This window comes from Poecilia formosa, unplaced genomic scaffold, assembly GCF_000485575.1.
Source record: "Poecilia formosa unplaced genomic scaffold, Poecilia_formosa-5.1.2 Scaffold7, whole genome shotgun sequence".
In the NCBI taxonomy this organism is placed as follows: Eukaryota; Metazoa; Chordata; class Actinopteri; order Cyprinodontiformes; family Poeciliidae; genus Poecilia; species Poecilia formosa.
In genome coordinates this window covers 4,055,729-4,070,834 of record NW_006799946.1, presented here as the reverse complement: position 1 = coordinate 4,070,834, position 15,106 = coordinate 4,055,729, and the positions used below count along the sequence as shown (strand labels likewise).

The following is a 15,106-nucleotide window of genomic DNA, read 5'->3' as shown; positions in this document are numbered from 1 at the left end:
ACTCCTTGCGTTGCTTATTCCTTGTCTAATTCCTTCTATGTAATTACAAACGTATTAATGTCTCAGACCATTACGAAGTAGTGCGCAACTATGAAGTGGAAGAAAAAAATTCGAGAACGGTTTTATATGGATTTAGGTCTACACTTTGACTAGGCCATAATATCCTTTGGTCTTAACCGTCATCATCTTATTGGATGGTAAAGCCAGTCTTAATCTTCCTGCAGCCTTTTATAATTTTTTTTTTTTTTTTACCAATCTTTCATTTTTGACTTCATCTATTATCCAATCAACACTTGATTAGCTTCCCTGTCCTTGGTGGAAATAAAAGCATCACCACATTATGATGACACCACCACCATGTTTAACTGTGGAGATTGTATTCAAGGTGGAACACGAAGGTAAGTACATGCCAACATACATTTTTACTTTTCTCTTTACTGACTAGATGACTTCTGAAGTGTCAGTTTCGTTTATCAGGAGGTTGGATACAATTTCCACTTCGCAATCATGTTACTTTGTGTTCGTCTGTCACACAAAATCCTGATGCTGTAGAAACGACACAAACTGAACCCTGTTCCTGTTACTAGTTATATATTTTATATTTTATATATTTTAGCGATTTAGTGTCAGGAATCCCAAATTAGGTGATGAAAAACTGAAATCGGTCTCCTAATTTGTGGAGAAACAACCACAAAGATCTACATTTAAAAGCTAAAGTGGTTAAGATGAGTGTAAGTTTGGTCATCAAGGGCTAAACCTGTTCTAATTAAGGTTTTTTATTTTTTTTATCATGATATACGGAAAAATAACTGTTTCAAATTCTTCCCTTTCAACGGTACTCGGTGGGGGTAAACAACTAGCCAAAGTTTTAAGAGCCCAATTTGCTGCTCGGAGCCTTTTTCTCGTCAGTCACAACCATCTCCGAAATGCTCTTCCAGCATCAGCGTCGCACGCTCAAATCTTTTCGTCTCATCTGCCACTTCCAGCTGTAAAGTCATTAAAAAAGCTAAACTAATCTATTGTATCCGATATTTAATAGTCGAGATGAGTTTTATTTTACTGGATTTCCTGCAGTGGGCCTGTTCCAACGTTACCATGTCACAGCTGGAGATGATTATCAGACAGTTAACACAGATATGACTCAGTCTTTATATACCCCAGGGGAAGTTCCCTCCACTCCATGGTTGCCATCTGACTCATAGTTTGACTTTTGCAAAATCCTGTTGGTAAGTGAATTATTCCTGATGGAGCGGAATGGAAAACACTGCAGGCCACCGCTGGAACCTAAGGTTGGTCCGTTTTGTTGTTGCCGTCATGTACAGAGGAAGACGGGGATGTTTGTCAAAGGGAATCTTTTTGATTTTTGTGAGGGGTGGGGAAAAAAGTTTGTTTTAATAGACGAAACTAGACATTTTTGAAGTTGGTGAAAGTAACGGCACCGCTAGTTTTTGTCAGCCTTCACGCTCTGCACTTGAATTCGGTGCCTCTCCGCTCTTCCTTCGGACTCTGGAACCTTCACAATCCTTAAAAAGGCCGTTATTCCTGCTGCTTGCGTTCATTTTTATAGCCGCTGTTTTTCAACAAGCATGGATGTAGCGCTTTCTGAACTGCCAGCTTCTTCAGCTTCTTTGTTGCTTCCCCTCCTTTTAGAGCGAATATGAGTTTCTGTTTTTGAACTGAACTAAAATATAGTTTTCTCAGAAATTCTATGTTTTTTTTTTTGTTTTTTTTTTTTTGAGAAAGAGCTGTAAGCTTCAGGGAGATGAAACCTAAAAGAAATTTCTGTACCCACAGTGACCAGCAGGTGGTGGGTCACCTCCGCCTATAGGTAATGAGCACACTTTGACCCCAGAGTCAAAGTGTGCCAGATTAATTGGTGGACATTCAGGTTTTGGTAGGCTTTCCACTTAATTTTCAGACGATGAATAGAACAGTGCTCTCTGTGAGATGTTTGAAGCTTGGATTAATATTTGATAACCTATAGCCCTGGATTATTTTTTTCCCCACACTTCTGTTGTGTTCCTTGGTCTTCTTGTTGCTGTTTGTGCTCTGAAGTTCTCTAAAAAAACAAACAAACAAACACTAATCCTACAAAGAACAGCTGGATTTATGCCGTGATTTAGTCACAAGTGAACTCTACGTATGGATTCGGTGACTTAAAAATGCATTTCATTTTATTCGGAGCCTTAGGCGTAAAAGTGTTGAATACAAGGGCACAACACACTTAAAATGTTTTATTTGTAGAAAAAAAAAAGTGAGGAAATGTTATATTTTCCTTCCACTCACTTTCCACGACTTTGTATTGCTTTATCACACAAAACTTCAAATAATTTGTATTAAAGTTTGTGGTTGGAATGTGACAGCCTGCGGAAAAGATCAAGCAGTACACCAGTGTCTCAGTAAACGTGCTGCATGAATATTAAATTCAGTTTTTTTTAATGAAATACTGAAAAATACAATAGATGCGTTCATAAATAGAGGTAACATTCTTTAATCGTTTAATGAGACACAATTGCAAATCTTTGGCCCACAAACTGAATCTTTTCAGGGAGGTCTGCAATCAAAAGTAATTTTAAGATTTACCTAATTTATTTAGACAAATTTTTAGGTAGATTTTTCTCTCTAATTTATAAGCATTTGTGGTGAATGTTTAGGACTGACCAGCAGCAGGCAATCTTCAGCATATATTTCTGAAGGTTTCTTCTTCCGAATCGACAGTCCAGATAGAGGAGGCTGACATGTATTTCACTACCAGGAGTTTTTATAGGTTCCAACAGGCACATGTGGCCATTTACAGCAGAATCTTTAAAAATGTCTGGAACATGTTTTTGCTTTCTAACTTCTGGTTCTGCTACCCCCCCCATGTTTTAATCAAAATGTCAGGTTGTCCTTTGTTTACCCATTTATAATCCAAATCATCATCAGGAAACAAACCAAAAACAAACAAACAAACAAAAAAAACAGTCTGGACTCAAATTTGAGGGGTATTATTATGAGTATTTATTATTAAGCAATCTCTTGAACCATGTTAATGTTTAAGTATTGAATAGGCCTCAGATGTGGGAGGAATGCAGCTTTTAAAAACAAAAGAAAAGAAAAGAAAACAAAACAAAAATCCCTAATGAGATTAATTTAAACAAAAAACACCATAGCCTTATATACAAGTGGATGGGTGGGCAAATGTGCAAGAGTTGCATGGTTGGGGCTTCAGGGTGTGCATGATGATGATGAGTTGGTACAACAGAAGGACTTTCTGAAGGTGGGTGTAGAAGGAAATGCGGGTGGGCTGGCTTTAGTACATGTAGCCTTTGGAGTAGGGCTGGTGGGCCATGTTTTGGGGGGCTTGTTCCGGGGTGTAGGGCACTCCCTCGTCCAGGTGCGACAGCGGCACCGTGTCCTCCTCGTTGACGTAGCGCTCGAACTCGGCCTTTAGGCTCGGCCGCTGATTGTCAGGAAAGGCCAGGGAGATGAGCGCCTCGGGCTCACACACAAATTTGTAAACATAACGCTCCCCCGCCACCTGGAGAGAGAGAGAAAACGCAAATGAGATTGTATGATGGGGGGGCGGGGGGGATAAATGCTCCGTTAATGTGAGCAGCATAGAATAAAACAGAAAGGCTTTGTGAGGAGGTAATGCAATAGCACCACACAAAGTGGTAGATAATAGTAGTGTCGAAGGAATATTACATGAGATTTTCACTATTTATTTATTTATTTTTTTTACAAATTAAAATGAAATCCAACAAGGTCCATTCATATTGAGATGCACCACGAATTTGTAGCATCACCTTTCATTGCAATTAAGCCGTATGTATTTTACAGTAAGTCTTTTGAGCCTCCTTTGGTCTAGTCTACCATGTATTTGTAGGTTTGCAGCAGCATCGCACTCTTTAATTTTTTTTTCTTTTTAGATTACGAAACAAACATTGGTTTGTGGGATATTCACACAGATGCTGTTTTATAACTTAGCCGTCTCATAAATTTCTCCACGACTTCCTCCTTGACCTCTGAGGTACTTCACAGAACAGGTAGATTTATGCAGAAATGTAATTACACACATGTGAACATATGAACAGCTTGCTTTCTTATGGGGCCTGGTTTGCACTGGATCTAAATTTAGGCGTATTCGAGACTTGAGTGCTGAATTTGTATGAATGCCACACCTTTTAGTTTTTTAATTTCTGACGGAATGCATCACCATCCCCACTTCGCAATCATGCGCTGTTATGCGCTACTCTGACACATAAAATCCACTGACGTTTGTCATTATAATGTGGAATAATTTTAAAGGTTATGAAAGCTTCTTGCATTCCCTGTTAGCGAGTGTGTTTTTTTTTTTTTTTTTTTTTTTTTTACCTTTTGCATGATTCCCTTTTCGTAGTAATAGCGCAGAGAACGACTAAGCTTGTCATAGTTCATGGCTGGACGGTTCTTCTGCATGCCCCACAGTCTGGCAACCTGGGGAAAAGAAAAGTCAGTCATCCACTTTCCAGTTTTCTTTCCGTCAACGTTCATAAATCACAGGTGTAATTCAACACTATGACCACTAAGGGCCCCCAGTGGCAAACCAAACTCCTGTCTGGTCTTCAAGTTCAACTGCGTCAACAACCCAAGGCTGGGGCGAGTCCCCACATGTGGATTCACTTCCTTTTTATGTAACCCATTACCACTTGAATGCAACCAGAGTCCCGCAGTGTTTCGCAGTGAAAAGGGGAGCAATGGCTGTCAATGAACAGCTGTGAAACATTGCTAAAGTCTTAAATTAAACTCTCAGCTGAGCTGGTAGAAGGACACGCAGGAGAGAGGGAGACAAACACTTCAGAGGAATCATGAGGGACGGGGGGAGGTGGGGGAGGGAGGACGCTCTAAGAGTCCCAACTGAAGAAGACGAGTTTCATCACCCAGCTGCCCCATTTGATCTCTGAGTACGCTCTCAGGCCTAATTGCTCCTGTAAAACTCTTAGCCCATTCATTTTTAATGTACAGTAAAGAGATAATGGAAAACACAATATGGACCTGTCTGTCTTAAAAAAAAGAAAGAAAAAAGAAAGAAAGAAAGAAACTACCTAAATGGACCAATCAAACTGCAGACTTAAACATTGTGTAAATGTCTNAATCAAACTGCAGACTTAAACATTGTGTAAATGTCTCAGGTGAGAGAGATTGGGGGTGGTTGCCCTTTGTTTATCAATTCATTGTGTTTCATGTTGGTGAATAATAAATGGGTGGAGGAGGGGCTGGTGGGGGATCAGAGTCGGTGAGGGAAGGTGGACTCATGCCACTCTGAACAGTTGGAATCGGGATTAAAAAAAAAAGTAGAGAAGAGCTAATCCCAAAATAACTCCTCTGCTCTGCTCATATCTCTGTTGTACATTAGTCATGAATGCCATTAACTCGATCTGTGAACAGAGTGCTGTACAGTAATGGGCCTGAAACTGAACGCCTCAATTATTCATCTCTTTCTGCAAACATAAGCGAACCCGTATTAATTCAAATCTGAAGATTTAAGCAGCTACAGTATTGAGCGCAACGATTTAAACACTCCTAGCATTTTACATATGTCAAGTCCAATGGAAACCTTGGACAAACCTTTAGAAAGTGCGGGAGTAGGGGAGGGGTGGGGGACTACTGAGCAAGACCATCCAGGTTCACAAGAAAGCCCGACTGCTTGAAAGAAGAATAAACAGAAATGACAAATGACTTGAAACTTTTCCAGAAGGCTTTATGTCGGTCTTGCGACGAGCTGCCATCAACAGCTAGTTGGTCTTTGCTGACTGCCACAATACAAGTGGAGAGTCTGTACATCCACTTTTCCCCACATGCTTTCTTTATTTCTGCTGATTATGAACCCAGATGCAGATTTGCTCTTAAAACAGCTTCACCATGTAAATAGCATCTCTATATGTGCTGACTCAGTTTGCCTACATTAAAATGAGGGATTATGGATTGAGGGAATGTCCATTGAAATGTATGCAAATTACAGCGCCAGCAAATAGCTTTTCTTTCTCAAAGACCACAACCGTTTATGTTGGATTGCACAGGAAAAATACCATCTGCTGAAAGCAAAAAATAAATAAATAAATAAATAAATAAAAAACACCTTGTACGTAAAATTGATCAAAACAAAGTGATTAATTACATGTGATTTCCATTTTCCCTCTTTGCCTTGCTCTTATGTTATTCTATCTGTTTCCTCCTGTCATCCATAGCGAACGAGGTCTCCATATTCAAATGATATGGAGAAAAGTTTAATTAATATCTTTGTTTCTGTTTACTTAAAAGAAATTGGCAACTGATGAAGTTTGGGCCTCTTCTAGGAGACTCCTCAAAGTCCCTTTGAATTCTGGTAGTACGAGTAGCATATGGAACCATAGTTCCTGGCTTGTCCAACTTTGCATTTTTTGAGGTAAATTCAGAATTCAGATCTACCTCTTCTGGTTCAATGAGCTTGAACTCCATGCCGCGGCCCGTCCAGGCGATGAAATGGGAATTCCCCGGATCGTCCAGTAGGGCAACGAGGAATTGCCAGAGCTGCAAAGAGCCGCGTCGCTGGTAAGGCGTTCCCTCACGGAAGACACCGCCTGCTTCCTGCTTTACCTCGCCTGGACGTGAGGAACATAGAAAAAAAAAAAGCTTCAGTCTTAGGAGAAGAAGCCAGAAAGGACTCATTGTAGTCACACATTGGTGCTCTTATGATGCTTTAGGTGTCTCAGCTTCTCCACGTGATTCCCAGGCTTCTCACTTATTAAAAAAAAAAAAAAAGCCTCAGTGTCTAAAGTGAAAGTCGCTGTAAATAAATCAGTGAGCGGCAAAATGCATATGAGTAAACAAACTAAAACGGCGTGAATAATTTCGATATTGAAGTCCATAACACAATAAAATAAAAATTTAAATTCTAGAAACATTGACTGATTTTGGCTTCTGCTGAACAATCCAAAAAGCTCACTCTGAAGTAGCTCAAATCTTGGAGTAGATTTTCTGAATATTTTAGAAACAACACTAGTAATGAGAAAATTCACTACTATGTGATGATGTGTTCAGTTTCAATATTTAAAAATGTTATTCTTTTTTTCTTTTTCATGAATTATCTTTCCAACCACCATTTTTTTTTACTTTCATTGATAATGGATAGGATAATGGAAGTAGTTTAATGAGAGTGATTTTTTTTTATTCACCTAGTTAGACCAAAACAAAGCAAACGGTGTATTTGCTTTGCAGAAAGTGACCCTGACGAAGATCGAACTTGTCTGAAATATGACGGTCAATGTTAATTTTGTTTTTCACCGAATGCAAGAAGTTTGAACAAAAGTTAAGAGTTACTAAAAAGATCAAACATCAAATGGACCTATATGGATCATGAGAAAGTCTGAAATTCTTAGGATATTTTACTAATATTTTACATATGTTCCCAATGTAGGCAGTATTGGGAACATCTGTCGCTCTGATCTTACATACAGAGCGACAAATTGCTGTACTAAGACAGAATTTGACAAATGATCAGAAATGACTGGACAACATAAAACTAAATGTTGCATGGTTAAGAACTAGAAAAAAAAAAAAAAAAAACTGTTTTGAACGAAGCTGTGAGCAGGCTGACGTACCTATGTTCCAGTTTTGCTTCTCAGTTGTTTACCTGTTACTGGATATGTCGTACACAACTGTAGCAACATGAGAACTGTGGCTAAGTTACCGCCGTTGTCTCTCTCATAGAACTCGCACGCTTCACCGGTTCAGCCATCGCTGACACCTTGGGCTTTTCACTCAATCGCTTGTAGCGTCAACAAACAGCCACACCATGGGAAACTGCTCGTCTGTGTGACAGAGGAGCTCCGCATGATGAAACCAAATCCACTTAGTAAAGCTTTGGAGCGCACAAACCTGTTTACATCTCAGTCAGGGATCTCGGGTTTCTTTACAATGCAGACATAGAGATTGGAGTGACCTCATCTGAGGTGCCTGCTGCCCCCGAGCTGACAGCTCGTCTGTTGGGACTGAGGTGTGTGTAAATGTGCGGGAGTGAAGGGCGTGCGCTCACCTTCGAACTTCTCTGGGACAACGCGGGAGTCGTTCTCGAACAGATAGCCTGAGAGACAAGAGAGGAGCTGCGTCAGAGTTTCCAGCAGCACCCTGGATCTGAGAAGAACTCGACTGTGCAATCAGGACGTGTGCTAAACTTTAAATACTATCTCACAAAAAAATGCATTGACACTGGAATAACACTGAGGGGAAAGGTGAACGTTCTTCGCCCGACACGCTTTCAAAAGAGGAATGCACATTTTGTAGTTGAAGTAGGTTTTTTTTTTTTTTTGAGGCATTTAAGAAAGCTTTGATACGCCAAATTTGACCAAAAATGGTCCAACAAACAGTGGGAGCAAGGGGAGGGTCTGTTTTCCTTTTTTGCTGGGGAACTATTCTGCTTTTTCCAGGAGTTGTGTTTATTCAAGGATTCATGAGGCAGGGGCGAGCTTTGAGCCTCTGCCAATGGAAACATGAACACACCACTGGTTGGCCAATGGAAACATGGACACTGTTCACTGGTTACCCAATGACCACAGAGCTGTAATGAGTGAAGGTCCATAGTAGAAAGAAATGTAGAGGGGGACGATCGGCTACTTGAAGCTGTGACGCTTTTAGATTTTAAAATGGGAAAAATGTTTAAAGACGAAATGTAAAAAGTTTTCTTTTTTTTTGCAATAAAAGTCGATCAAGACAATGAGAAAAAAAATCACTGTTACCATCATTGCTGTGTTGGGGGTTTGGGTAACCCTCGGCGTGGTGGTACATGGAGGGACAACCAGGCACATCTGGGACACAAACAGAAAGAGCCACAGGTCAGTAACACAAGATGGATCTTATTTCACCCCCTCCTCCCTTGTTGTTGTTCTTAAACCTAAACTTAATTTTGATTATTTACGCCCAGGGGTTAAACACTGTAATGTGTAGTTTGAGGAGTTTCGCGGAGACTACATTCAGTATCACTGATAACCCCCCTCCCTCCAAAATAGAGCTGCGTTTCTCAGCTAAGACTGATGTGCTGCAAGAACAGAACATCCATTTGGTCTGATGTTAATAAATGTTCAATTCAAGGACAACATCTAAAAGTGTGGAAAGAAATCTCAATTGGACCCTTTTTATTTTGATACCACTAAGTAAATAAATAAATGCCGATGTTCTGTGACAGTCTTAGACTTTGTTAGAGAACACATACAACAAGTTTAAGGCAGATTTAGGATATAAAATAACATCCCAACAGCACTAATGATCTAATAGCACCAGGGGCATTCCTTCATCTGGGAGCATGGCTGAACTCCGAACCAAAGAAAACATGGCGGTCCACCTGAGCTGACATGCTGGACAAATGGAGAATTAATCATAGAAGCAGCCAAGAGGCTCATGGTTACTCTCGACGAGCTGCACAAATCTATAGCAATAGGAAAGCTATTAGTTGCGTAGTACAAAAGTCTAGCCTTTATGGAAGAGTGGAAAGCCATTGATTGAAAAAAAAAAAAAAGTCATAGGAGGATCTGTTTGGGGTTTGCCAAAAGCCATTTCAAGGACATAGCAAACATGTTAAAAACCTGATCTGGTTGGATGAGACCAAAGTGTACCTCTTTAGTTCAAATGCTATTTGAGGAATAAAATAAACACTGCACATCACCCTAACATAGCATCCCCATTATTAAACAAGGTAGTGGAAGTGACATGCCAGAGAGGATTTTCCTGTGCAAGGACAGGGAGTTGGGTGTTTAGACCAAAACATATTGGTGTTAGAATAGTTCAGTCAAAGTCCTAAATCCAAATGAGAATCTGTGTCAAGATTTGAAATTAATGTTTCATTCATGTTCTTCAGGAACATTCATTAATGTTCCTGAAGAACATGTGGGGTTTATTTCTTTGCAAAAGAAAGCAGCTATGCTAATCGAATTCAAATTTTGAATTGGGCAAGGGTACACTAGAAGTCAAGGTGTTGCAGAGAAGGGATTCAGTCTCAAAGACAGAGCTGAGTCAGATTTACATTACAAACATAAAACCAAATTGGACAAAATCATAGATCTGCAAATTTTATTTATTTATTTATTTTTTTTACAGATGTCTTTACAGATGTGCACAAGTTAGGAAAAATCATTAAACAGTAGTAAGTTGCAGTACCCGTTTGAGAAAGGGTGTGTGGTGTGTAATGCGCATATATTGTATAAACACCACTAGCATTGTGAGAACAAATTAATCATACATCATTTCGCTCTTGTTGCTGCCGTGGGTATGTTTAAACAAGGATCAGGACAAGAAAAGTAGCACTTTTTACCTGTCCCTGCACCTTGTCAGGGGACATCATCGATTGACTCAAAAAGCTGTATTTGCTACACAAAGCCATTGTGCCTCATTTCCTTTACCTGAGCTGCTCACCTTTGTGCGTGTGCTTTTCCTTTTCTGTACCTGTCTGTGCACACACAAAGACGATGAGTCAGTGGCTATTCTGTGTGTTTACTGGTATTCTTTTATTTCAGCTATCCGTCAAGTGCATCACCGAGAAAAGCAAGTGGATAACAACTGAAATGCACAGCCCTTTGACTGTGGCTCTCACTGGAGTGACTCACTCTGGGGGAATGCAGCTGCAGAACTGCGGTTGCGATAAGATGCCACTGGGGAAAATCAAGCCCTCCATTCCGGGGCAGCAACTTTGGATCATAGTGTAAATGATATGTCTGGCAACAACAGAGAGTGATGGGTAGATTAGGGTGTGAGCGAGAGCACCGGGGTTAATTGTGCACCGAGTGGAAAGGCCGTTTGTGTCTTTCAAGTGACACAAGGCAGCAGTGACGAAACACTGCAAAGACTCTGTTTTCAAAATGGAGAGCAAAGTGGTGGCATGTGTCCGTCTTTGTTTATAGTGTCCGGCCTTTATTTTCCATTTGCTTAAAAACCCAGCCTCATTGCTATTTTTTCCATTAAAAAGGATGACGTTAAAGCTTCAGGACGCATTGTTTTCCCCCTCCCGTTTAAACAGCACGTTAACAGCCCACATCAACAGCGACCCACGAAGCAGATGTCATTTATTTTTTTCTTTAAAGGTGCATCAATCTGGAGCCTTGAATGTTAATCACCCAGATAAGCTGGTGTCACAACGTGGCCTACTTTGCCGTGTATGGTGGCATGTTAAAAAAACAAAAAACAAACAAACAAAAAACAAAACATGTTCCACACGTCTAGATGTGGGAGAACGAAGGGGATTTTGTGGAACGTCAAGTCCCGTCACGCCTTTCGCGGCATGTTCGCCTTGTTTTTGGCGCGCTCCGCTTTTGCGTCGTGATCAGTGTTCACCTTTGTCAGAAAGGGTTGCCACGACACCACTAACTTGTGTTATTAGTTTTTCCGTGTTTAAGGACCAGCTCACAGTGTGGGGTAATGAAATTTAAATGCTGGCAAGAAAAAAAGAAAAAAAAAAAAGATCATGCTGTCAGTTTCACTTTACGTTTTAAGCATTCTGCCAAGGCATGCTCAGTAAATCTTTAGTGGTGCAGACAACATGAGATGAGGTAAAACTATTACTGGCTTATTTCTGTGATATTTCACTTGCAGTTGGATCAGTTCTGCTGCTGTGGTAGAAGTCTGGAAAATAAGGTCTGGCTTATTTGATGAAATGATACATTCTACTGTGTTGAATGCTTAGTAGGTGATGATTTAACAATATATTTCTGTGCCATGAAAACTAAAAGCAGAAGTATAATACAGCGATGGGGGTATTAACACACTAAAAACTCTGGGATAAAAAGTTTATTGTTTTATATATTTTCCAAACTAAGCAATGTTATGCACATGGGCTCCATATGTAAGGCAGATTGGAGTCACAACTGACTTCCTCTATAGTACCCATTTGTCTTGACAAGAAGGTAACAAAAAAAAAAAGAAATAAAATAAAAATGAAGATGTAACTGTATCGCAAGATGTTCACATTGTTGACCCTACTGATCACTTATCAGGCCAGTTGATCATTATTTAAATATAAATATTCGTAAATCATCTGATTCAATCAGGTTTGGGGTAGGGATGAAACTTTTAACCAGGACTTTCTGTTAAATTAGCGCTGAATAATGAAACTTTTGTGACACTGGACGCCGAAGTTTGTTAAATCTTCACCACACTCAAATCTCTCCACATAGCAGTTATCCACAAAAAAAAAACAAAAAAAAAACATCTTCCTGTAATTTCCTCTTCCCTCTGTCTTGAGACTGTGAACATTTGTCTCAAATGTGGTGATTTCAGCACAGCAGGAACACATTTTTTTTAACTTCACGATTCAGCTCATGTCAGTGCGGGCAATCTGCACCGAAAGGTTCCCAGTCAGCTAAGGAGAATCTTGAACGCAGGTGAACGAGGACAGAATGTGTGCCAAGTGTTGGATTTCTCAGGGAGAAGCGAGCCGATGAGCTCCCTGCCTGTGCAGCTCGTCGTTAAAGCGCCTGAGCCGGCTACCCCACCCCGTCCACCGCCCGCCCCACCTTCAGCATTGCCCTCCTTCCACACACACACACACACACACACCCTCTCCTGCAGGCCAGCCAGTGAGAGGTTTGAGTTACCGCCGGCACACTCATTTTTCCATTATGAGTTCATCTGCCTGCAGAAAAAGGAAGCCACTGCTGCAACCTGAAACCCTGGAGCACTCCGCGAGGGACTCTAGTCTTTCCAGTGCCCTCCATTTTCTCAATGAAATTCCTCTGCCTCTCTCTCTCACAGAGGGCGGAGAAAAGCTGCGGCCAAAAGAAGAAACTAAACTTTTTTTTTTTCTTTCCTTTTTTTTCTTGCTGCCGAGTGTCAGAGAGTTGAAAGGAGGAGTCTCGGAGGCTGAGAGGCAGTCGGCATTCATGGGGAAAAGTTTGTTTTCCTCTTGTACATTTTGTTCTCTAGTTAGCCACGCTCACCAGAGACCTTTCATCTCAATGCAAAAATAAACTTGGAAAAAGTGGCCAAAATATGGACTTACTCCACAAGAACATTCTTGTATTCACCAATATTGATTGATTTTATAGGGTCCACATTTAATTTTTTTCTTTATTTAAGAGAAAGAGAGAAAGAGAAAGCCATTTCGATTGCTGAATATTTCCTCGAAAACCGATGACGGCTTTAAAGTTTGCCTTTATTTGCTTGCAATTTGGTATTCCGTCAACAACACCGCTGTTCCTTATGGATAAGTAGTAAGAAGGCGATTGAAAGTTTGAAGAAGTTTTGGTGAAAGCCATACGGAAGAAAAATGTCAAAATCAATTTTCAAATATTGTCACAGATTCTTGAATTGAAGTTGGGACTTTGACCAGATCATTCTTAACACACAATGTCTCAAGTCTTTCTGTTTCACGCTGGGGATGACGGTGTGTTCATGGTGATGTGCAGTGTTAGTTTTCTGCTACACAAAGGGCTTCTGATGTAGGTACTAAACTTTACACGGTGGCTGCATCTGAACACGGCAATATATATTCCAAAAGCTAAACTAAAGTATGGAGACATCATCACTCACCAGGCTCATAGGTGTAGTCTGTGGGCTCCTGCTTAACCATCATGTGGGCTGGTGGAAACCTGTGTGGATGTGGCTGTGGATGTGAGTGCGGCTGTGGGTGGGGTCCGTGCCCCTGTCCGTGGCCCGGTCCTGCCATGTGAGCTGCTCGCTCATACATAGGGTCCAGGTATTCTTGTTTAAAGCTTTGCTGCAGGTATGGCACACAGGGGTCAGAGTGCTGCCGATGATACGCCGCACCACCACCGCCTCCGCCACCGCCGCCCCCTGGACCTCCACCGCCTCCCACGCCACATCCTCCAGTGCCATGTCCAGCTGGGGCAGACGGCATGCGCTGAAAGGCCTGCGCTGGTGGGGGGAACTGGGGGCACATAGGGTCTGCTGAAGTGCCCTGAAACCTGGAACTGGAAGATAAAAACGCGTTGTTCAACTTTTAGATCTTCCATCAGATCCTTTACTGGATCTATGTAACAAAACATGGAAAATTAAGTAAGTAAGTAAAAAATGCATTCCCCCCCCCTCTATAACCTGTTGTTGATGTGGTAATTGTTGCTGGGAAGGGGCTGGGACGTGGCAGCTGGGTTCAGGTAGCCAGCGTCGGGCCGTCCAGCTGCTGCAGGTTTCGGGGAGTAATGCTGCTGCATCGGGGACATGGGAGTCCCTGGACAGGAGCTCTTTGCTCCTCCCGCAGCCCTTTTCTGCTCATAGGCACTGTTGATAAAAACGACAGAAATTCATACAAGAATTCATGTCACAACAAGGAGCAATGTTTTTTTTTTTTTCTTTTTTTGCAGTCAATACAACAAACAGAGCTAATGGGAGATGGGTTAGCGCTCTTCTGTCAATAATGTGTGGTTTTAGATTTGTTGTATGCTCACCATTAGTAGGCCATTGTTCATGTCTAACCGTTACTGCACAGAAAGAGCAAACTGAGTTGCTGTTTGCTTCATTTATTTTGTTGATTTTTTATTTTTTATTTTTTTTTACTATTCAAGCAAACATTTACAGAGACAACCAATCATTGTTCTTTTAGGATCTTAATTACCCCGTTTCAACTTAAATGCTTCAGAAACTGGAAGAGTGTAGTTTTATATTCTTGGTGACACAGAAGGAAATTCTGGAAAAAAGAGGCAACATTTTTACATGAAATTTGATTATGTTCTGTTGGATAAAGGACACAGAAAATGTAAAGATTAAGATGCTTTGGTCTCATCTGCACCAAAGACAATATTCCCCTATTCCTATTGTTCATTCAGATGCTACTTTACAAGTTATGCTGCCACATTCTGTGTCAGAGAGGATATGTTTTTTTCTAGGCAACCTTTCTAAACAAGACATACGTGCACAGATTTTTCAATTTGTGCTGTTTTTTTTTGTTGTTTTTTTTTACTTTGGTGTGACTGTACAGACAAATTGGGGCTGTGGAGTTTGGGGTAGAACTTTTGATTTTTCTGCAATGTCTGTGGAAACTTCCACAGAGGATTTGCAGAACTTTCCAAGAATATTAGCACCTATATTAAATGTTTTCCACTTGTGAATAACTTCTCTCGCTGGAAAATGGTGGGCTTCAAATGATCTGAGAATGGCCTTAAAACTA

The 15,106-nt window shown here is 40.8% G+C and overlaps 1 protein-coding gene and 1 long non-coding RNA gene across 3 annotated transcripts in view; one reads left to right on the top strand and one right to left on the bottom strand.

Annotated features, from left to right (window-relative positions):
• Positions 1 to 2,976: 2,976 nt before the first annotated feature.
• Positions 2,977 to 15,106, bottom strand: part of etv4 (ETS variant transcription factor 4) — a 41,957-nt gene continuing 29,827 nt past the window's right edge. For both annotated transcript variants that reach the window (XM_007572204.2, XM_007572195.1), the window contains 7 exons: positions 14,038 to 14,220; positions 13,513 to 13,913; positions 8,736 to 8,804; positions 8,036 to 8,083; positions 6,430 to 6,602; positions 4,357 to 4,458; positions 2,977 to 3,520 (listed from right to left, as the gene is read on the bottom strand). In XM_007572204.2, coding sequence (XP_007572266.1) covers positions 3,293 to 3,520; positions 4,357 to 4,458; positions 6,430 to 6,602; positions 8,036 to 8,083; positions 8,736 to 8,804; positions 13,513 to 13,913; positions 14,038 to 14,220 — 1,204 coding nt within the window. In that variant the 3' untranslated portion in view covers positions 2,977 to 3,292. The remainder of the gene's footprint in view (positions 3,521 to 4,356; positions 4,459 to 6,429; positions 6,603 to 8,035; positions 8,084 to 8,735; positions 8,805 to 13,512; positions 13,914 to 14,037; positions 14,221 to 15,106) is intronic.
• Positions 8,749 to 13,059, top strand: LOC107832941 (uncharacterized). Its single transcript, XR_001658666.1, has 2 exons — positions 8,749 to 8,831; positions 10,506 to 13,059. It is a non-coding gene; the product is annotated as an uncharacterized LOC107832941 (long non-coding RNA).